Source organism: Dipteris shenzhenensis, chromosome 26 (genome assembly GCF_047967505.1).
Source record: "Dipteris shenzhenensis isolate YYH24624 ecotype China chromosome 26, Dip_SZ_1.0, whole genome shotgun sequence".
Classification (NCBI taxonomy): domain Eukaryota; kingdom Viridiplantae; phylum Streptophyta; class Polypodiopsida; order Gleicheniales; family Dipteridaceae; genus Dipteris; species Dipteris shenzhenensis.
The window spans coordinates 13,312,507-13,335,961 of NC_141621.1; the positions used below are offsets into that span (position 1 = coordinate 13,312,507).

The 23,455-nt window shown below is 44.2% G+C and overlaps 1 protein-coding gene across 1 annotated transcript in view; it reads right to left on the bottom strand.

Annotated features, from left to right (window-relative positions):
• LOC147884699 (SH3 domain-containing protein) overlaps window positions 1–16,680 on the bottom strand; it is a 47,417-nt gene extending 30,737 nt beyond the window's left edge. The window contains exons 1-4 of the mRNA XM_087397175.1: window positions 16,326–16,680; window positions 4,147–4,206; window positions 3,960–4,052; window positions 3,634–3,862 (exon numbers count right to left, since the gene is read on the bottom strand). Coding sequence (XP_087253301.1) covers window positions 3,634–3,862; window positions 3,960–4,052; window positions 4,147–4,206; window positions 16,326–16,562 — 619 coding nt within the window. The 5' untranslated portion in view covers window positions 16,563–16,680. The remainder of the gene's footprint in view (window positions 1–3,633; window positions 3,863–3,959; window positions 4,053–4,146; window positions 4,207–16,325) is intronic.
• Window positions 16,681–23,455: the final 6,775 nt, after the last annotated feature.

Sequence of the window (23,455 nt, forward strand, 5' to 3'; positions counted from 1 at the left end):
CAAGTCATCGGCCACATGTTGTCCCCACATAGGCCAGCCAAACCAGCCAAAGTGGCTGATTGCGCCAGCAAGCTGGTTTGCCAACCCTAGCTCCGTTGGGGAAGCTATCAATAGGACATCTGTGCCATGTTACCTCAATCACTGAAGTTCAGATGGTGTGCAAAGGATCCTCATCACCATACTGCTGCAGTTTTCTGCATCCCCTAGCCGCAAGTAACTCACCACTTGTGCTGTGTTTTAGACAGCAAAGGACCTTGAAATGTTCCAGCACACATATCTTGTATTGAGACACATATCTTGTATTGAGACATAATTTGTGTTGAGATGTTCACAGTCACTTGCTTGATTCAATCGTTGGGAACATCTACATGGTTCCGCAAGTACATACTGATCTCCCACGTCCTTTATCGGCACTTGTAGACAACATATCTCAGCACTTGCCCAACTTTATAAATCAGATGGCAGGTGAGATGGCACAAAACACTTATATATGTTCTCCACTCAGCTTTGAATACATTAGTGACATAGCTAGGAGCACTGCAATACCTCACTGTTCGTGGATAAATGAAAATACATTAAAAACTAATGTGACAATACAGCCCATAAAGACCAGTCGTCTTTGTTTTGCTCAAAGAGTGCTCACCACGATAACTAAGATGGATACTTATCTCCAAAAAACTATGCAGTTCATTAGCTAAGTTCAGTCTCCAAGAGGTGAGGAGGAAGTCAATTATTCAAAACAAGGTTTTTCCTCTGAAATCTTCACCCATAGGCAAGCCCAGAAAATAAAGCCAGAAATTGAGTATCAGAGTTACTATCTTCCATTATTTGACTGTCCTCAAGGGCACATCTTGCTGGTAAGAATTCTTCTTACAAAAGTTTTTCTTCTTGCTTTATTTGTTCCATGATCAAGCGCCTAAATGCTTCATCAGACCTAACTTTGTTCCACCCCATGAGGATTACTTTTGTTGGACCTTAAGGCATTCAGACAGTACCAACTTGAAAATGACAAAGTAACAAATATTACACTGCATTGGCAGGACAAGGAAAGCAACCCCTTTCTCTTCCGCCTCTTCCACCCCCGCCTCAACAGCTCATCTTCGGCCTGCTGGATACCACTCAATCCACAGCCCTTTTTGTGGGCTGTCCTCACCTTCCTGTGCCTCTCCTCCCTCGTTTTTGGCCTGCCATCTACAGCCCCTCAGCTCAAACTTCCCCCCTTGGGCTTCTCAACAGCCCTTGTGTTGGAAAGGTCACCTCCCCATCTGTAAGCCCCCATATGAGGAGAGCATGGGGGAGGGAGACCTAGGAGTACCCAACAAGAAAAGACAGAAAGGGGTTGTCACATAGACAGCATCATGGCTGTCATGTGGGCAGCACATCTAGGGGGAAGGATGGCAGAATACAGAAGCCTGCTGTACGGCTGGCGTACGGAGCTCAGGCAGGAGCCTTAGAGCTGGAACAAGCCCGGAGCAGAAGCAAGACAGGCTGGGACAGATTGCGATGGATCTAGACAGGAGGCGCATTGTCTGCAGTAGATTTTGGGGGGGGCTGGACCCTGTATTTATAGGGCATCTGCCCTTGAAAGATGGGCCAAGGGCCCTTGTAATGAGTGCCCCAAAAGGGCAGCCCACAGTCCCATAAATGGGGAACTGTGGGGTCGGTTTTCATACAGACTGGGTCGGTTTTTGTACAGACTGAGTCGGTTTTTTTGGCCAGGCCCTTGAGGGCTATATAAGGGAGCCATTCAGGCCTCATTTCAGCATCATCTGGAGCAGCAATTCCACCAGCAGAAGGAGCAGCAGCAGGGCTATCTTTGGGCCTACAGTCAGGAGGAGAAAGTAGTACCTTGTGCTGCAGACTTAGCTTGCAGGAAGCTGCCCACCTAGACTGGTTTCCAAACAGCAAGGTGGAGAAGATCATTCTAGACGGAAAGTCTACTCACGCTCGAGGTGAAGCACGCGGACTCTAGTCTAGAGATAGCCAGCAGATAGGAGAAGGACTTTTGTGGTAAGATCAGAGGACCACACCATTGGTGGGACTCTGGATCTGTCTCTTTTGTATTGTGTCCATAGTTGTGGACGGAAATATATTATTTGGTGGTTTCTCTATCTGATTGGTTCATTGTCTATTGATGAGTCTGCACACCTATTAAATGCACATAAGTAAAGAAGTTTGTGATTCCACACCCACACCGCACACTGTGTGAGCTCCTGGGCATTATTTCCGCTGCGTGTACCCTCTGTTGGGTATTTTCTAACACCTTGGGCCCACTTCCGCCCCCGAATTCCTTTCCTCGACTCTCCCCTTCCCCTTCTCCCATTCTCTCTATCCTCCATTCTTCACTTCTATTCCTATGCCTTTCTCATTCCCGATCCCTTCCTTCCTTTCCACTCCTCAACTCCCACCTACACACCCACACATACTTAAGCATCCATTTATACATCCTATAGTACTCTCTCCTTTTGGAAGAGAAATAAGATTCCATGTTTGATATTTCATGATTGCACCATTTTTGCATTGCTTCTTGCCATAATGGATCTAAAGATGCTTCATCTTAACTGATCAATTCTTTAAAGATGCTTCATAATGGATCTAAAGATGCTTCATCTTAACAAGAGATTCCATAAGATAAACAAATGAACTCCTATTTGTTCTAACCGTTGGTCCGTGGGGGCCTACCCATTGGCCCATAGCCAGTGCAGATGCACAAAGATGGGACCTGTCATTGTTGCGCAGCAGGTGACCTTGAGACGATATCACATTGCTTGTGGAGCTGCCCCTTGGCCCAAAAGGTCTAGCTGGATTCTCTTACGGACCTGGCCAAGGTGTGGAGGATCTGTCAAGTAGTCACCTAGGGGATGGTGGCTTCGCTAAAGGAGAGGAGGCACGCTTTCTCCATCAATTGACCTCGCCAGCCTATCTCATTGTGGTGAGCAGATCACTAGTCAGGGGTGCTTAGAGCCCTCACCGGAGGACAGCACTTGGGCGACAATTTCCAACAACAAAGCTTGGCACATATCAGTGACTCGATGTAGCCTTATTATGGGGGGGCAGCAAAACCAACTATGCCATCTATGTATAAAGAATTCTAGGAGGACCGCCACACGGCATAAGCGCTTTTGCAAAGCTTTTACATTTTTGCAGATCAAGGTATCCGTTGGTTGTATACCCCTCCCCCTTGGCTTTTGGTGCCCACTTTGGTAGTATCAGGGCAGGAGCTTAGACCCTGAGAGGCGGGTTGCAGGACAGCCAGCACCTTCTTCATTTTAGCACCTTATGAATTGCTGAATTAGACGGTTCTTTTTCTTTCTTTCTTTTTTGGGAGGGCAGAGGGGGGATGAGGGGGCGGAGGGGGGCGGGGGGGGAAGAGAGTTGAAAATCAATAGAATCTGTTTTCCTATTACAAAGATATTCCAAAAAATTGTGACTTTATTTAAAGGTGGCATGGTCAAGGATTGCACCACCAAGTTTCTCTGCACATTGTTCAATTTGTAGCAAAGAGAAGATCACATGAGAAATGCCAAAGACTTCCAAACGAATCAAGTTCCAGTCATCTTCCAATGGCTAAACATAAAGTATGCTCAAGAGTCAAAACCAACCTAATTCTTTTAGTGAAAGATTAAGAAGCACCTTCCACATCAGCATTTGCAGCCTCTTTTGTCAACTGATCTATTATTCGAGGTACAACATCAGCTCTCGTCACTCCGCCAGTTGCATTTAGGTCAGCAAGAGCATCCCAATTTGGGGTAGAAATCCCACCACCTGGAGCCAGACCTTGACCACCACTATCCGAAAGAATACGGGCAAGATAATAATACACATATCGCAGAACGTGCCTGTCTTCACACTGCTGATGAAGCTGCATACAAAAGAGAACCAAACCTTCAGGTACGATTTACAGCATCAAAGATGTAAACTGTTCTGAAAGAGAGCACTTGATATTTGTAGCCACTCACCATCAATAAAGACGGGGCTAGGGATGGGTCAACAGAATTATAAACAGCCAGCTTTGGAAATACTTGATGTACAAGCTGGCTTGAAGAACTCTTCTGCAGCCATCATTAGAGTAGCAACTAAATCAATGTAGCAACACACCAGGAATGGTAAAGTAACAACAACTCTGGCATAATAGCAGGAAGTGACCTGATCAGCTGCCGCTGCCAATTCATGCAGGCTTCTGGCAAGTTGGGAATAAGACACAGGCTGCACATCCACATATTCATGACCAAACATATCAGATCTCTTCACCATAACCCCTGGGCCCTAGTTCAGGAAATATAAAATGCAAATCGCATATAGTCTGAAAAAGTATAATTTGCCACTGAACCCATGGAGATCTTTCAGAGAGATGATACATTAATGCTTCCTATTAGATATACCTACAATGTAAAGAAATTACAAGTATTCAAAAACTCTCAAAACAATGCAAGGATTTGTGCATCCAAGAGAAACTAGCAAAACCAATCTAGCACACGATTAGGGAATAAAGCACCATAGAAGAAATATTGTAAAATTTATAATCTTTACACGAAGCTTTAGTCTAAGCCATTACTAGACTATAGATGTAAAAAACACATTCATTCTCAAAGTCTCAGTCTATCTCAATGAAAGGGCCAATACGTCTTACGGGATCCCTAATTATTGAACTCTAAAATAGTAATAAAAACAAGTTGATACATCTTGTCAATACAAGTTTAACCTACCCTACACCCTTGAGTCGAACAGTCGGTATTCACTAATCATGGTTTTATTCAATAACCATGTTTTAACCCTGATTAACTATTAGCTAAGGCAAAATCCCCAAAATTACCAAATGTAACATTAGCTAACACAAGCCTAGTTATTACACAGCCCACACATGCATGATCTGCAGATCATAACTGCTCCCTCGCCAAGCCAGGTCTACTTCCACGCCCTCTACTCTGCCAGTCTTTTCCAGTCCTTGGCCATGCCCACCCAGCCCACATGGATTATCTATGCAGCCCATGTGACAGCCTATGCGCTGCCCACATGGCTGCTCTTCATGCATGGCAAGGTGGTGTGCATATGCAGCCCACATGGCTGCCCTCCCTTTCTCAGGCCTGCCCACATAACAGCTTCTTCATATGCCCATGTGGCAGCCCTTTCTATGCCATACATATCGCAGATGTCCTGCCTCCATGTCCTCATCATCTAGGGGCTCACAATAGGAGCACTAACCCTCATATCCGAACATCCACTCTCAACGAGCCATTGTGGGCCTACACCCACTTGATCAAACACGTGCTCCATCACCTTCCACAAGAGCAGCCACATGCTGCTCCTAGATCAGTACCAAAACTGGGCATAAGGCAGCTCCTAGTGCTGGTCTCCCTTGCTGCTGCATGCCTCTACAAAAAGGGCTTTTGTGGCTTGCTCTGATTGGGACCCAAGGCCCCACTATATAGCCTGCTATGCTTGGACCACTAGTCTGTAGAAGGGGTGACTGGCCTCCTTTTTTGCCCACAACCAGTCCTGGAGAGCCGACCCCTTTAGAGGGGCCCAACCCTGACCATAACTATCCCCTGCTTGACCAGGCCCTCATCTGTCTGCCCCCCTTCAAATGATCTACTCAAAGGCCATTCTGAGATCTATATAAGACCCTCTACCCTGCCCATTTGCAGGGCCTTTCCAGTCCTTGCCAACCCATAGTAAGGTGCTGCATATATGCAGCCCACACAGCTGCCCTCTCCTTTCCCAAGTATGCTACTGTGGCATCCCATCCATTAGCCCGTATGAAAGCTCTTTCTATCCCATGCATATTGCAGGTGTCCTACCCCCACCTCCTCCTCATTTGGGGTTTCATAATTGTGGCAATGACAGTCATATAACAGAAGCAATAATTTGTTTTGAGGGCTGGCTTTCTGTGTAGGCAAGAACACCCACCAAACCTTTCATGGAGAACTCTTTCCCTCCACCAGAAGCAATATAAACTCAATAGTACTTATAAGTTATACCTGAAGAGGAAGAGTAAACCTGAATAGATGCTGCCCAACCAAGCTAGCTGAAGTAGATGCTCTACAAATACAAGGAGCCACGCTCTCCTTCTATTTGTAACATGCAACGGTAATCTGATCATGTAATCACACAAGACCTTCTTTAAACCTTTAGCGAGGAATTAGCGTAATGCTGACAACCGATTGGGTCCCTGTACCCATCGAGGCCCAAGGGCCTGGAGAATTTACTTTATACTTGGAGAACTGAGAAATACAAATAACACTCTTCGAGAGAGCATGGAAACGCGCTTTTGAAGAGTACACTGAGCCCACGTATAGCACACCCAAAGACCTGAGAGGCAACGTCAACCAATACCGAGACCTTGATATTGTCCACACTGACAATGTAGGGCACTTCTGCAAGGCAAGGAAGAGGCTTGTGTTGTCCAATGGAATGCAGGGTTACTGCGTGAGTGAGAGAGTGAAGGTTGGGAGTGATAGATCCTAAAAGAGAGCTAGAGATGCAAACTGTAAAAGATAACTGAAAAGAGCTGCTGAAATAGAACCCCAAACCTTACTCCATTTGCTGATCCGACTCCCCGTCTGATGCGCTACATGAACACCTTCCAAAAGGACTGAATTGAGGCCAAGAGCTGAGGCTGGTCAGAGGCCAACAACTGGAGGTGTCAGGCTGTTCAAAAGGGGCTGGAGTGGAGCTTTAGGAGTGCTGAAGGAGGGAGGACTGAATGAGGAAAAGAGAGGGCAGCAAGGGCCTTTTATAGGGGCTGAGGAGCCAGCCAACCAGCCTGGCCGTAGCCGACTGGCTGCTGATCTCCTTGACCTATAAAAGCCCCTCCTTGGCTCATTTGCCAGGGAGTTTTGTGGTCTTTGCAAATTGCCTTGTTGGCATAGTTGCCACCCGAAACGGAAACGGAAGAAACGAAAACGGGAAAAACCGGGGAAATGGAGTTTCCGACCCTCGCCGAAACAGAAACAGAAGAGACGGCAATGTGGTACAATTTATGTATAAAAATTTATTTTTTATACATGATACAATTATCAATAAATAGATTGCAAATTTTACATAATACAATTATCTATACTTGAAGCATCATGCATGCTTCTATGATTGTAAATTCCTATGATTATTGATCTATCTAGTATCATCTATTATCCATGAATGATGGTTCAACAATCAACATGTGTTATGAACTAAGTTCTAACTTCTAACTTCTAACAAGATTGCACTTACAACAATCTGAAGTTTGAGAGGGAGGATGGAGAGGTAAGACAGAGGATGGAGAGGTGAAAAAGGATGGAGAGGTAGAAGGAGGATGGGGAAGTGAAAGAGGATGGAGAGGTAGAAGGAGTCGGAGGAGGATGAGAGGTAGGAGGATGGAGAGGTAAGAGAGGAGAGGTAGTGGAGGGATGGAGAGCTGAGAGCAGGCTGAGGATGGAGAGCAGCTATCAGCCTGCAGGATGGAGGGATGGAGAGGAGAGCAAGCTGCGGGTGCCAGGGCCCAGGAATCAAAGATGGAGAGGGTGGAAAGCAGCAGGATGGAGAGCGGCAACACGGGACGCGGCACAAACGACGACAAGAGGCGACGAATGGGTGAAAAATGTTTTAATCAAAAGAAGGCAAAAACAATTTAATCAAAAGAGGGCCACCCACAAAACCAACCCCCCCTCCCCAAAACCAAAAAAAAAAACAATGATTATGAAACGACGTTTCTAAAAGAAACGCCATTTTTGTTTCGGCGTTTTCGTTTCCAGGCCAAAAACGGCCGTTTCTGGTAACTATGCTTGCTGGCTCTCCTCTGGTCCATTGGTCAGCCTTTGGGGGGTCCTCTGGGGCTCCTATCCTAGGCTATGACCTAGACCTAACCTAACCTAAGATGAAAACACTAACTACCTACTGTTCTCCAGTGGGTACCAAAGAACAAGACTGACAGTCTAACTTGACCTAAGGCTTGGAGACTGACTTACGTAGCTTGTGCCTGATTGTCCCTGGACAAGGGCTCACAAAGAGGTCACAGCATACGACAAAATCTCCTATTAGGGAACTATTACGTACTTGTCGATGTAGCCAGTGTGTCACATTGCACCTAAGTGCAAGTGTGCAAGTGACACTATTGGACCGTCAATAACCTCCATAGCATCTTCCTAAGGCGAGGAGAGTGCTCTATGCCCAAGTGCACTCTATGCCAAAACTAGACTGACCACCCTAGGGCTAGCCTGTAGTAGCAAGCCAACCTGCACATGGCCGGCCTAGCATACTACCCCAAGGCCACATCTGTTAGAGTTGGCATCTTTGGATGTACCATATGTATGATATGAGTGAGCGCTTCTTTGTGGGTGTGCCCGCCCTTTGTAGGGTTAGTTTAGCAAGGGGGTGGACATGTGCCAGGGCCAGGTGTTCCAGGGCAGATTCCGCATGCCAGGGACTGTGCCATGGTAAAGCAGGAGATACGGGCAGATTCATGGGCTGGTACGGCTCAGTCTGGGGGCAATTTGAGGCCCTTATGGCCCACCCTGGTAGCCACTTCTGGCTATCCTGTGGGCACCGAGATCAGGACCAGGATGGTGGTCAAACAGGCCACCCATCTTGTTGGGTAATACTGGTCAGAACCGACGCAAAGGTCGGTTCAGATACCAAGCCTGCAGGTTGGTCCACATCGGAGGCCCCCCTCTACCCTGCAGGTTATCATCTTGTCTTGGAGGTTTTTGCCCAGCAGTAGAGGGCATTGCTGTCCCCATTTCACTGCACTGTCATATGATATCAGAGTTGCAAGGCTCAAAGATCTGAGAACTGGAGGACAATTGGAGCCAGCAAACTGTGCAAAGTGTATCGCTGCTGTTCGGAGCTGTTTGAAGTGAGGATTTTAGAGGTGTGGACTGTCAGGGTGTGCAGGAGCAAGGTTCAACCACTTCGAGGGAGATATCAGTTCGTGGAGAAGATGTTTTCAGGGTCTGGACAGCAAGGGCGTGCAGGTGCAGGTGCTATAGGTGCATAGATGTTTCCAGGGTTTTGGACAGCAAGGGCGTGCAGGTGCTATAGCAAAGCAGAACAGCCTCTTCACAGTTTTTTCCAGCCCTCTTCTCTCTTCTTTCTTTCCCACCCACCCTCCCTTTTCAGATCTATCTCTCCTTCTTTCCAAAATGGCAACCTTGACTGAGATGGTTGAGAACAAGTTCAAGATCCCAAAGTTACTTACCTTCCCAGTGGACTGGCAATTGGATGGCAACAATTACCGCGTGTGGAGAGTTGTGATAAAGTCAGTATTGCAGTCCTATGACCTTGCAGACTTCAGCATCGTGGGCATGGGCATTCACAGGTCAGATCCACTTGATGGAAACTTTGGCATCCTGGAGCAAAAGGATGCTGAGAATCTGGCTCAGCTTTGGGACCGGGTTAATGCATGGGTACATTCCTTTATTTTCTTGAATTACACTCCTCAGATCATCAATCATGTCATGCACATGACATTGGCCAAAGGGATTTGGGAGCACTTGGCGTCCCTGTATAACAGAACTTCTCCAATGAAGAGAGTTTCTCTTGAGGTCCAAATCCGAGTGTTGGATCCTGCAAAGTCATCTACCATGCAGAAACACATCAACACGCTCCAAGAGCTTCAGCAAGAGACCCTTGAGGCAAGAAAGGAGATTTCATCAGAGGACATGGCATTTCTTTGCTGTCCCATCTCTCTTCCCAGTATTCAGCGTCTTATTCATTCTTGATCACCAGCAGGAGGATCAATACTCTCACCTGGGAGGAGCTGGTGCCTATGGCGCTAGACCAGGAGGAGCGCTTTCAGAGCCCTTCACAAGGCGGGAGCTCGAAGGCTTTGGCAACCCCGCACAATAAAGGACAGAACCCAGGCAAAAGGACCTCTTTTGACAAGAAGACTGATGCAGAGAAGGAAGCACTCAAGGCGGAGCGTACCTACAATCACTATAGCCAGAAAGGTCACTATTGGAGGAAGTGCCCTCAGAGGTCAACCGGCAATCCTCATCTTCTTCACCTTGAGATTCTAGACTTCTGACATCTTTCATTGGCAAGGGGGTCGCCCTTCATGCAGAAGATTCCAGGATCTGGATTATAGATGGTGGAGCCTGTGCCCATCCCTAGCAAGATTCAGAAACTTTGTGATCACTAAGGGTGACATTTACATAGGCAACAATTTGACCATCAAGGTTTGTCGGGTAACGTTGGTCAGACCCGACCCGAAGGTAAGGTCAGATACCGACCTTGCAGGTCAGTCCAAGTCGGCAGGCATAAGCAAGCCGACTGTAAGGGGTGAGGGGCTATATATAGGCCCCCTCTCTACCCTCTTTAATCATCTTGTCTTGGAGGTTTTTGCCCAGCAGTAGAGGGTATTTTCCCTGAGTCTTGGTGCAGCATCTCTCAATTTCCTTTCGCATCTTCAGTTTGTTGCGTGTGTGCTCTCCATTGCTGTCCACATTGTGCTGCACTCCCACATCGACAGACTACCATGTGCCTTGCAGCCACTATACCAACTACCACATCAACAGCACAGCTATGCCACATCATCTATAAGACTACCACATCACCAACTACAATCCATGTCAACGGCAAACTACAAAACAGCCATGTGGGTATTTATGCCTTGCTAGCTCATCATCCGCCTACCTATCAATATGTTTGACGGCTGAATACAAAGATGTAGATGCTTTCAATCATCACCTACCCTATTGCAGCAATGTTCTCCTCAGATAGAGGCCTTACAGATGAGCACCTAGATGTAGGAGGACGTTCAAAGGGGAGCATTGATTTTCCAATAGGGCTGTGATTCCTTATGGAAGAGGTACTCGTTATACTTCAAAAGAAAATACATCATTCTCTCGTCTCATTAAGCTAGTGAGGAAAAAAAAGCCTCAGTGTTTCTCAAGACCCTATGCATAAGCTTCTGGCATCTATCACGCGATGTGACTATCATGGATACTAAAGATCCATCACCATATTGTGAATGGTATAACCATGCTGAAGATTGTAAACATACAACCATACTAGAGATGGTAAGAAAAGACCACTAGAGATGCTAAAGTCATCCTTGCAGGAATTATTGTGGTCACCTCCCCACCTGCGAGCCCCCAAATGAGGAGGACATGTTGGAGGTGAACCAGCAGCATAGATTGGGCCTGAGAGAAGCCACATGGAGGGAGGTCCAGAGATACATGCAGCACCTCACAGCTTGGCTGCAGTTCTAGCAGCAAGGAGGCCTGCAAACAATGAGCCTTGTGCGTCACCATTGGATACAGATAGGAGGAGAAGTGAGGTCAAGGATCACAGCACAAATAGTACCCTACCATTGGTTGCAGACAGGAGCAGCAAGGAGGTCTGTGAGGAGGGCATCTACTCCACCCACTGAAGCTCTTGGAGAGCAATGACTTTGAAAGTCCCAGGGAGGTAGAAAACAGTTTTGTGGTGCCAAGGGCCCACGTCTAGGCAGCACCATATCTGCTAGATGGTGGACAAATGTGCACACATTTGTACAACGTTTTGCCCATCCTTGGAGCAATATATATTTACTGTTTCTACTCTCATGTGCATGGTTCATTCACTTTCTGCATCTATCTATATTCACTATAAAGAAAAGAGTGATTTGAGTTACCACTCTGTGATTTTTGGGCTACATTTACACAATGCGGAGTGCTGGCTACAGCAAGCAACCTTTGTCTCTATGTTTCCTAGCAATACTGAGATGACAAAATCATACTGAAGGTGATACGGTCACACAAAAGGCGACAAGACCATACTGGAGATGGAACAGCTATACTAAAGATAGATTTCATAGTCATCAGCCATGGTAGGTGGTAACCACTGAGTCAATTATGACCTGCGCACAGACTTTGCACTAGAAAATAACTGGCCGGGGTGTGAAAAAACTCACGTAAAGGATCTCACATGTGTCGCCTGTAATCATATATGCACAGAAAATACACATAAATGGAAGTGAAATATCTGTGAATAATCCATAAATATGTAGGTCTGTTACAGAAGCAGCATAGCATTGCCTACAGTGGGAGAGTGGCGTTTGAGCCTAATGCGTGTGCCAACAATCAGTAGAATCCTTGATAGTGTCTTTCTCTAGATTCAAACATATATTGCGACCTGTGTTGTGTGACGATCATCTTTGGTGTAAGCTGTTGGAAATTAGATGGTCACCTCCACACTTGTAAGCCCCCATATGAGGAGAGCATGGGGGAGATGGGCCAGGGTAGGATAGGGCTGCCACATGGACAGCACATAGGCGATCAAACATACAAAGCAAATGCTTAAAAAGGCGCTGCCACATGGGCAGCACAACAAGAAGCTTACCTGGCAGATTACAGCCGAACTGGATGGAACTGTCACGTGTCAGTCAGGGACAGTACAGGGCAGAAAAGCGCAGGTATTGAGGGCCTTAAATGGCCTGGAACGAGGCGTTTGCAGCCCGGATCAAGCAGGAGCTGTGCGGGATTGAAGGAGCCTCTGTATGGGACTGTACAAATGAGGACAGTCAAAAGGCTGCCAAACCAGTCGGTTCACAGACTGGTTCGGTCAGCACATCAGTCAGTTAGTTTTGGGGGCCTTTGGCCCTGTAAAAGGTGAGCCTCCCTTGCTCATTAATCATCAGCACCACCTCAGCCAGATCTGGGCCCTCATCCTGGAAGACTTGGAGCAGCAAGGGAAGAGGGTGAGTGCTGCAGACAAAGAGTTCAAAGGAGTCTTCATCCTTGGCGGTCTACAGAGCAGCAGGAAGACAGATCAAAGGGGGAGCTTGTGCCTCACCATTGCGGTGTTTCGGGGCAGCAAGGAGGTCAAGTTTCCAGTGCAAGAACTGCCTTATGTGTGGCTGTCCAGGAGGAGCAGCCTGAAGGTGTGTTTGTACACATGACAACGAGGCCCACATAAACCCATAGGGAGCAGGAGCACACAGGCCAAGTGATTAGGGAGTGCAACAGAGGTACAAGAGCAAATTTTTTCTATGTACAAGTGTGCACATCTAGACAGCATTCTGCTCCTAGAGGGTGATACCCTGGACATTCATTTTGTATTGTGTCAATCTTGGATGGAATATTATAAGTTTGCCGGTTCTAGATCTTTCTTGTGCACTGTCCGCTTACTTGCTGCATGTCTACACTAAGGAAAGAAGTTTTGGATTCCAAATATACCATGTGAGTTCCTGGCCTACATAACTTTACTCTAGGGTTAGCTTCCACTTGCATTGTTATTCTCTAACATAAGCTCTATCATGTGTGTTTATGATCATTGTAAGCTCTACAGACCTGTAGGCCTGTGAGCAGTTGATCGACCAAGGGTCGGCCAATCTGCCCTTAAAGCCTATATAAGGCGGCCCACATGGGCCTCATTCTTCATCCACTTCAACGGCTGGTTTAACTTCTCACCAGCAGCAGTAGGGATCAGCAGCAGAACAGGCCAGCTTCAGGGAGCAGTAGATCTGCCCCTTCCTTGGCATCTACAGGTCTTGGTTCAGCTCCAGATAGCAGCAGCAGGGGTCTGTATCAGTGCAGCCCCTTACTCCCAACAGATCACAGCTCTTCAGTGAGGGTTATTCCCTCTATACAGTTTCTCTCTTTCCTTTTTGCGGTGAGGGTTATTCCTTCCATACATTACTTATTATTTCAGTTATATACCTAGATGAATCCAGGAACATTCCCAAACTCATCCTCTAAAAACACAACATAGTGCAGTTTCAATCTCACGAGAGTCACTCATAAGATTGAAAACCATAAACTCCATCACGCATAGCAGGGACTAGCTACTATGACATCCCCACTGATGTCATCAGCGCCCAACAGTGGGTGTAGACCATAGTATAAAAGTATGCTCTCACACATACAAATCCACACACCCACACATACTTGAGCATCCATTTATACAAAGTCTTCGTACTGAGTTTGGCCAATTTACCCAAGGCAAACCTCAACCCGCTGCCTCAAGATATCTTTGGCAGGCTTCTCTAGAAGCACCTACTACAGTGGGTCAAGGTGGATCTATACTCCTTGAGGAAGCCTGGGAAGCGCAATGTACACGTGATGTGTTGTCTCCATATCATCCATTGTAAAACATGGTACCAAGGGACGAAGAAAACTAGATGAGATCCAAGATATAACTAGGCTCTGTTCTACCAAGTCCTCACTGGTGTCCAAGGAGCTAAGATGAGATCCAAGATATAACTGGGCTCTGTTCTACCAAGTCCTCACTGGTGTCCAAGGAGCTAAGTTTGAGTAGCTCCCATAGATGGTGACGTCCTGAATGTGGTCACCTTCCAGGGCTAAACTCGCCCGGACCCAAAATCTTGAGCCTATCATCACATGGGGCAGAGAGCATTGCTCAATCCTGAAAGGAGAGAACAACATGGTGTCAAGGGTGTTTTGACCACACAAAAAGGTCACGTTCTGGACCACTACCCTTTGTCAAACAAAATTGTACGAAAAAGAAACAAGAAGAAGGGGGACGATTTGTCACCACCTTGCTAAGGAAGAAACGGGAGGGAGTAGCAGCAAGAGCAGCATTGTGGCCCATTTGCCCCATGGCAAATCTACCTTAGGGGTTTGGCAGAAGATTACCACATGTATTGAGATCTGTCCTACTAGGAGCATCATCCTCGTATGATATTCTGGCCATCTACTTGAGTGTACTTCTCCAGATCTGTGTTAGTTCTTAAGCATATTTGCGTGTACACGTATTAAGGTCATGTTTTGAGTGATTATGGCCGTCTATTTGAGTATACTTCTCCATATCTCTGTTTATACTCAAAGCAGATATGTGTGTGCACATCTTCTCGTAAGATTTTGAGCGTTCAGGTGATTCTAGCAATAGTCCCCTGCGGGCGTTAGGCTATAGCAAGCTAGACTTGATTATTCTAACATATTCTCAAAGCTCCGCCTGGTGCATGGTTGGTTGTCTAACAGTTGGACACAAAAGTAGCAATTATTTGAAAACTATGAAGGTGTACTGAGAGTGATTGGACTGGATGTCCAAATGACAGTCCATTATCTTATCCAATGGCAAAATCTGGATAATAGCAAGAAGGAAACACAGTTGCTCTATCACCTACAAAAGCTGAATACAGAGGAGCAACAAATAGAGCTTACAAAGCTGTCTTGTTAATAAAAATCTTGAAAGACATTAGGCTTGAACGAAAAAAGCCAACTCCTTTATTGATTGCCAGCCAAGAAACCATTTATTTTATGCTTGTACAGTATAGAAGCTTAATATCACTTTGTACATGAGATAGATTTAGTTTATTGTCTGACAGAGGATTTGGTGACAGAATACTAACCAAAACCTATTGCAAATGCTAAGCAAGAGAAGTTTTTCAACATGATGCGTTAAATCACATCCATTGTTCATAAAGCGGAATATTGGAAATGTGAGTGATGAATTCTGAATAAGGTTCCTAGGTTCATGCTTAGGGTGACTCAGTGGTTATGATTATTAATAGAATCCTAGGCTAAATCAGCCATTGTATCATGTCCTTGGAGGTGGTCAGATATTTTAAGGAGCCACGTAAGGAGGCATAATCCCACGTACATCACCATGGATGAAACCATTCGAGTTTGTTAGCGGTGGCTTACCACACGTCACAAAGGCAAGCACCTACCACACTCTCTCTCTAGTTAGGCACAGTGTCAATGCAGTGGGTCTGAGGTAGTATCTTCTACGTGAAGCTAAGGGTAGCTTCTTACTCACATCTCACATCCTTAGTTAGGATTTGCTATGTAGTGTGAATTCATAGTGTGAGAGGTTACTTGCTGCATTTTCCGTTTGAAGCATTTGTAGCCAATGATTGGCGTTCCATTACAGCGATTCATGCATTCATTCTACCTCCGTTGAGACATCAAACTCTAGTGAAAATGAAGGCAGACCAAATCGCAAAGAAAGAACCTTTGAATTTACCCAATCTCCTAGTTTGAATGCAACAAGTCAGAAAAACAAAAGAAGGCTCAAAATTTGTTGAGACAAGGTGGGAGGACCGGGGATGAGGGGTAAAGCGAGACTCCAATTCAGATCAGGCAGGCTGTTTGCGTTGCATTACGGATCTGCATTTGTGCTGAGAAACAGCTGAGGTGTGCCAGTTAGCATTTTTGAGAGGTCTTTAAGACAGTATGAATGAGAGATACCAAACCTTCTACATAAAGCAGGTGGTGCGAGACAGCAAATCTTCTTCTATATAAAGCAGTTGCACCAATCTTCAAAACCAATAAATTTGCTTTCCTAGCGGCACCTATATAAGACAGCACTTCTAAAACGTTTTGGTGCTCAGCTGCGATGGCCATGCTCTAATTAAGCTCTCCCTGAGACACGACGATCAAGAACTGCCACAGCGGAGCATATACCTTCTTCTTTTTCGTAAGAGGTCCAAGGCTTGTCCTAACTGGAGATAGAAGCCGAGCAGGCGACAAGGACTCTGCTGTTGGGACCTGAAGCATCCCGGGTTTCTTCGAAGGTTTGGATTCTCCAGGCAGGCCTTTGCCGAGAGCAGGAAGGGAAGAAGAAGTGGCAGCGATAGGACCAGGATCTGAAGTGATGAGATCCATCAAAGTGGTGCTTCCGGAGTCCTGATTAGACGCCATTGAAGCGATGGATCGGACTCGAAGAAGCAGCAGAAATCAGAACACGAGGAGCTCCGATGAACCACTGCTGAAACCAACCATGAATCCAAATCACAGATCGGAGCTCGCAATTCCTTCACCAGTGTAGAAAGAAACAAATTCATGGGCATTTATAGAGAAACACTTACATGTCAACATTAGTTTGAGAAAATAGCACATTCTCGTTTTATTTTTATTTTTTATTTTTATTTTTTCCTCACCACCTATCCTGCCCATCACCACCCGTCCACGCGGCATGGCTCGCCTCGAACGCGCGCAGCCTGCTTCAATCAACAGACACCCCACCATTTGACTATCACTGCTCCATTCAATAACATTCACAAGTAATGGTACAATCACAACCTAATTAAATTTTATGAGCAGATTAAACAAGGAGAATGATAATAAATCATTCATAAGGCCTTCCGGAGATCCAAATAGTGATACTACTTTGGTTTTTGCCTCGTAAGGCCCAACCGCCCAAGTGTGGGCACCTAGGGGGATGAACCTACATGGGTGCCACACATCAACAAACCATATGTAGTGCCAAAAAAGGGTCAGCCATGGGTTAGGAAGCCACCATCGCTTGCCCACAAATAACAGGTTAGATTTGAACCCATGCCATCCACTTCACCATGAACCACGTAGGCATCCTCTAGGTTAAATGCGCTCCTTTTTATTTTTCTATTGTCCCCCCAATGTGTAATGACACATTATCCATTCCTTTTCTAGCTTGGGCGGTGTGTACGCCCTAAGAGGTGTTATAGGGATTATCCTTTGTGAATTTCCACTTGTAATTATTTGAAAAAAGTTAATTTAGTTGGACTTTTCAAAATTCCTTTTATGAAACTTAAATAAAACTAAGTTTAGCCCAACATATTGAAACACCCAAAAGTGCCTTTTGAACTAGGAGGCAATGCCCAAGTGCACTTGTGCACCCTTATTTTTTGAATTTTAAGCTTTCTCCTTTGCACCCAAAAGTGCCTTTTAAACTAGGAGACAATGCCCAAGCGCAGTTGTGCACTCTTGTTTTTTGAATTTTAAGCTTTTCAAATTGAATATTTAAGGCAGGATTCTTTCTCCATGCTCTACATTCCCTAAAATAGTTGCTCTAAATTTCCTTGAAAACTCTTATGCTTCAACCTCCTACAACATCCATGCTCCAAAACTAGGGTGGATATGTTGAGAGTTCACGCTTGACATCATGTGATCACGTGTGCATAGCACCATCATGTGATCATATGTGCATAGCACTAACCTTATAGAGTGCAGAAAGGGTTAGATCCCCGACCCTAAATGGGTTTGTATATATTCTATTTTTTCAACTAAATCTAGTGTACAGTTAGTCATTTGTGGTGTGCTCTCTAGCTGTGCCCTCTCTCCTCATCTCCACTGTTCTCCTCTCCCCTCTTCATATTTTGTCATGGCTTGCCTTCTGCTGAGGCATTGTGATCCTTGTGAGAGTGAGAGAGATTGAGAGATTGAGAGGGTTCTATCTTTCATTCCATTGATAAAAGATTTCCATCCATTGAAAGAAATTTCTGTCATTGTTCTTGAGAGATTTCCATTGTGAGAGAGTCTGAGATTTGAGAGAATTTCCTTCTCTTGTGAAAGTTCATTTCTTTTAGAGATCTAGTTTGTGAGACAGATCTATGAGGAGTTGTTCTTATTCTTCTTCTTAGAGAGAGAGATAGGTATTTATGAGAGAAAGAGAGACCTGATCCAACCACCAGTAACTCTACTCCACCTGTTGTCACAACACCAGCAACGGGATCTACAGTTACACAAACGATTTTCGCACCTATAGCATATCCTGTCATTGCCCGAGCTCATGTAGAATGGGATAAGAAAGACAAGTACTCCTATCATCTGATCAAGCAAAATGTGCAAGATGTCATGCTAGGACAGCTCAACATAATCAAGATATCGAAACAAGCATGGTATACGTTTGCAACTCTCTACGAGTCTAAGAACACATCCAGGATTCTCACCCCGAGAAACCAAATGAACCAGAGTTTTTGCAACAGCAACAGTGAAACCAATCATGCTTATGTACTCCTCATAAAAGACTACAACATTCAACTCGCAGCAGCAGGAGAGACCATGAACCCAACAGAAATGGTTCAAGTAATCCTGAATGGACTAGGAGAGGGATACGAGAATCTAGTCTAGAGTATTGCCATCCAATGACAAATTCCGACACTGGAAGAACTTCGGTCAGCAGTCCTACTTGGTGGAGAACTTGGGACTCAAGCAATTCAAGCACGTAAAGGTCATTCTAATGATTAGGCATTCATTGCTTCAAACAAAAGTAGAGGAAGAGGTAGATCATACCAAAAAAGTGGTAATCATTAGCAACAACATGGTCATCATCAGCAAAATCAACATCAACATCAGCATCATCCTCAACACCATCAACACAGAGGAAATCATTCCAATCAAGGAAGATTCCAAGGATGAGGGAATGCACCCACCAACATGTCAAACATCCAATGCAACTACTATCACAAGTTTGGACACTATGAAAGAGATTGCCGCAAGAAGCAGTACTACCAAGGCAGTCAATCTAGCAGCAATCAAGGGAACTTTCGAGGCAGAGGAAATCATCGTGGTGGACATTCTAGTCACAATCATTTTGCAAATGAACATAGGAATATGTTTCTTGCAAACGAGGAAATGCAGCAGATTGATACAGTGTATCTAGACTCTAATTTCAATCCTAAAGAGGATTATAGCTATATCAAATCGACCAAGTGGAATAGGATCCTTGGTATATCGACAGCGGTGCATCATCTCACATGACAAATCATCAGGAATGGTTCACACAAATGAAGCCATTAGAAGGTCAGAAAAATGTCATCTACACAGCAAACAATACACCGAATCCACAAGGGACATGCGTTATCCCTATGAACAATTTCATTGGTACGAAAGGATTGGTGAAAGATGTGCTCTATGTTGCGAAGCTCAGCAAGAACCTCTTGTCAGTAGGTCAAATGATGGAACACAATTATCTAGTCATCTTCGACGGAGATAAATGCACTATTAGAGATGAATCCAAAAGATGTCAGCTAGTAGCAAAAGGTGTCAAGGAAGGATGCTTATACAGAATGCTAGCTACAGTACCAAATAAGCATGCCATGTTAGGTCAACTGCAACAGATGCCACTATCAGCAAAATGGCATAAGAGATATGGTCATTTCAACTTCAAGTACTTGTTAGATCTCAGGAATTAGAATATGGCAATTGGGATTCCGAAGCTACAGTTTCTTGAAAAAGTTTGCGAAGCATGCTGCTTCAGCAAACAAAAGAGAACCAACTTTGGTAAAAGTACCTCTCGTGCACGAGGTATTCTCGATTTGATACATACAGATGTATGGGGTTATGCCAAGAACCTCAGCATCAATGGTTCACTTTATTACTTGACTTTCATCGACGACTACAGCAGATATTGTTGGGTCTACTTTCTGAAGAAGAAATCTAAAGTGTTTTCTAGATTTCAAGAATTCAAAGCCTTGGTAGGAAACCAGACAGGCATAAAGATCAAAGTCATGAGATCAGATAGAGGAGGTGAATACGTGTCTTCAGCATTCATGAACTTTTGCAAAAATCATGGTATTCGAAGATAATTTACATATGCAGATACTCCTCAGCAGAATGTAAGAGCTGAAAGGAAGAATGGGACTTTAGCAGACAATGCTAGAGAAATGCTTAGTGAAAAGCATCTTCCAAATCAATATTAGGTAGAAGCAATAGCCATTGTAAAGTATTTTTCTTAATCGGCTTCCTACTAAACCGATTCAAGGTATGACTACTTATGAAGCATTCACTGGACACAAGCCACACATTGGGCATCTCCACATATTTGGTTGCATAGCATATGCCCACATACATGATGATCATCGCAAGAAATTAGATGTGAAGTCATGCAAATGCATCATGGTTGGCTACAGTGAAGAAAGCAAAGCATACAAGTTGTATGATCCCATCAACCACAAGGTCGTTATCTCCAGAGATGTAATCTTTGATGAGGAATTAGAATGGAAAACCTCACCTACACAGGACATAGAACCATTGACTTCATAGTCATCTACAAAACAAGTTGATGAGGAAGAGCAAGAATTGTCAGAAACACCCCAAGCAAAGCCACAGCAGCTCGGATAGTCTACTACGGAAAGTAGACCTCCAGCTTGATTGACATATGCTTAGAAAGGCAAAGCAATTTAGGTGGAAGAGCTAGTGTACTTCGAAGACGCATTAGACAAGCCAAAATGGCAAACTGTTATGAATAAAGAAATGGATGCTTTGTATAAGAATAATACTTGGGAATTATGTGACCTTCCATCACGAAAGAAGGCCATAGCAAACAAATGAGTATACAAAGTGAAGTACAATCCAGATGGAAGTATTCAAAGATACAAAGTTACAAAAGGATTTGCATAGCAATATGGTCAGAACTATGATGAGACTTATGCTCCAGTAGCAAAGATGAATTCCATAGGGTTCTTGATATCACTAGTGACACTCAACAAATGGAATGTGTATCAGCTCAATGTCAAAAATGCATTTCTCAATGGTTATCTAAACAAGGAAGTCTACATGCAACAACCAACAGGTTATGTTGAACCAGGAAAGGAGAATAAGTTTTGCCATCTCAAGAAAAGTCTCTACGGCTTAAAGCAAGCACCAAGAAGTTGGTACAGTAGAACTAATAAGTATTTTGCTGATCTGGGATACATGAAATCCAATGCAGATCATACTCTCTATCACAAAGTTCAAGGGGAAGACATTACTATTGCACTTTTGTACATAGATGATCTGATTGTGACAAGAAGCAAGGATAGCTTCATCAAAAAATTGAAACAAGACTTATCTGCAGAGTTCGACATGAAAGATTTTAGACCTATGCACTATTGTCTTGGAATTGAGTTCTAGAGAAATTCAAATAGCACATTCATGAGTCAGCTCAAGTATGTTGACAGTCTCCTGAAGAGGTTTCATATGGCAGATTGCAAGATTGCAACCACTCCCATGGAACAGAGTTTGAAACTTACTAAAGATTCAGAAAAGCCTACAGTCAATGATAGATACTATAGGCAGCTCATCGGATCTCTTATATATCTGACAATCACACGACCAAATAAGCTCACTAGCACAGCCATAAATAAGCTCACTAGCACAGTTTATGGCGAATCCAAAACAGTCTCACTGAAATGCAGCCAAAAGAGTCTTGAGATACATCAGAGGTACAAGATAGTTTGGGATAGAATATAGAGAAAGTTATCCACAGTTGCATGGATACTTTAAAAGTGACTATGCCGGAGATCATGAGACTAGGAGATTGACACAGGGATATGCATTTTTCCTTAGTCAAGGTGCTATATCATGGTTGTCAAACAAATAGCCAATTGTTTCTTTGTCTTCGACTGAAGCAGAATATAGAGCACTCACTACAGGTGCATGTGAGGCTATATGGCTCAGAAGACTATCATCAGAAATAGATTACTTTGATGAGCCAAAGCCAACAACAACATACTGTGATAATCAATCGGCTCAAGGATTGGCCAAGAATCCAGTATATCACTCTAGGACAAAGCACATTGATGTCAAAGAGCACTTCATCAGAGAAAGAGTGTTACTTGTGGTGACATCACACTGCAGCATTGTGATAGCAAAGAAAATGTTGCAGACATCTTTACCAAACCACTTGGTAAAGAGCTTTTTGAGAAAGACATTCCCATTAAAGGGGTGTGATGGAATGTAATGCTTAGTCCTTCTTCAATTCCCCAGAATCATCATCTTGAGGGAAGGCCTACTTCATGATGTTGATCTTGAGGGAAGGTGTTGAGAGTTCACGCTTAACATCATGTGATCACGTGTGCATAGCACCATCATGTGATCATATGTGCATAGCACTAACCTTATAGAGTGCTATAAAGGAAAGGGTTAGATCCCCACACCCTAAATGGGTTTGTATATATTCTATTTTTTCAACTAAATCTAGTGTATAGTTAGTCATTTGTGGTGTGCTCTCTAGCTGTGCCCTCTCTCTTCATCTCCACTCATCTCCTCTCCCCTCTGCATATTTTGTCAGGATAGGCAAGCCATGGTTTTCATTGGAATCTTAATGGGGCTATTCTATTTAGGTTACATGCATGTAGCTCTATTCCAATGACTCATAGTTGCATCATGGATAGATTGCATCTAGTTGCATTCATTTATACATAATCAAATCCAATGTTAGATGTTTACTTTTTTTAATGGAGCACATAACTAATCGACCATTTTAACATATCTTTTTTCATTTGTCTTCCTAAGAATGAACAAAACTATGGAGGTGAAACATGAGATAGGATCCTTTGGGACCTGAATCTCCTTGCAAATGTCATGATAGTGTTTATATTAGTGAGTTGGTGATGGGAACTAAAGCTAATAAAATACATGAATAAGGCATTGCTCATATAAACTTGTAATTTACTATCATTGCCAGCAATAATGGCCTAGAACTACAACCATGTGAATGTTTTTGTTGTCATCCTTCAATCTTGCATTCATCATGGTTGGATTCTACAACACTCCCTCGTTGTCAAGACCATTATTATGAAAATTATATTTCCTAGATCACTTTCTCGAGATATTATTTTATCTTATAGTTATGCTAACTATGGCAAGGTATTGCATAAGACCACACCCAACATGGCGGCATTGCATGGTTTAGTTGGGGATGCCTAATTGAACTTGTGTTTTGCCATGCTAGATGATTGATATTGTGGATGATTCCATTTTAATAATGATGTTGCTAGTGTTACTGGTTTTGTGTTTTCTCATTGTACATCGAGCACAATTATATGGGCGATGGATTGATTTGGTGATTT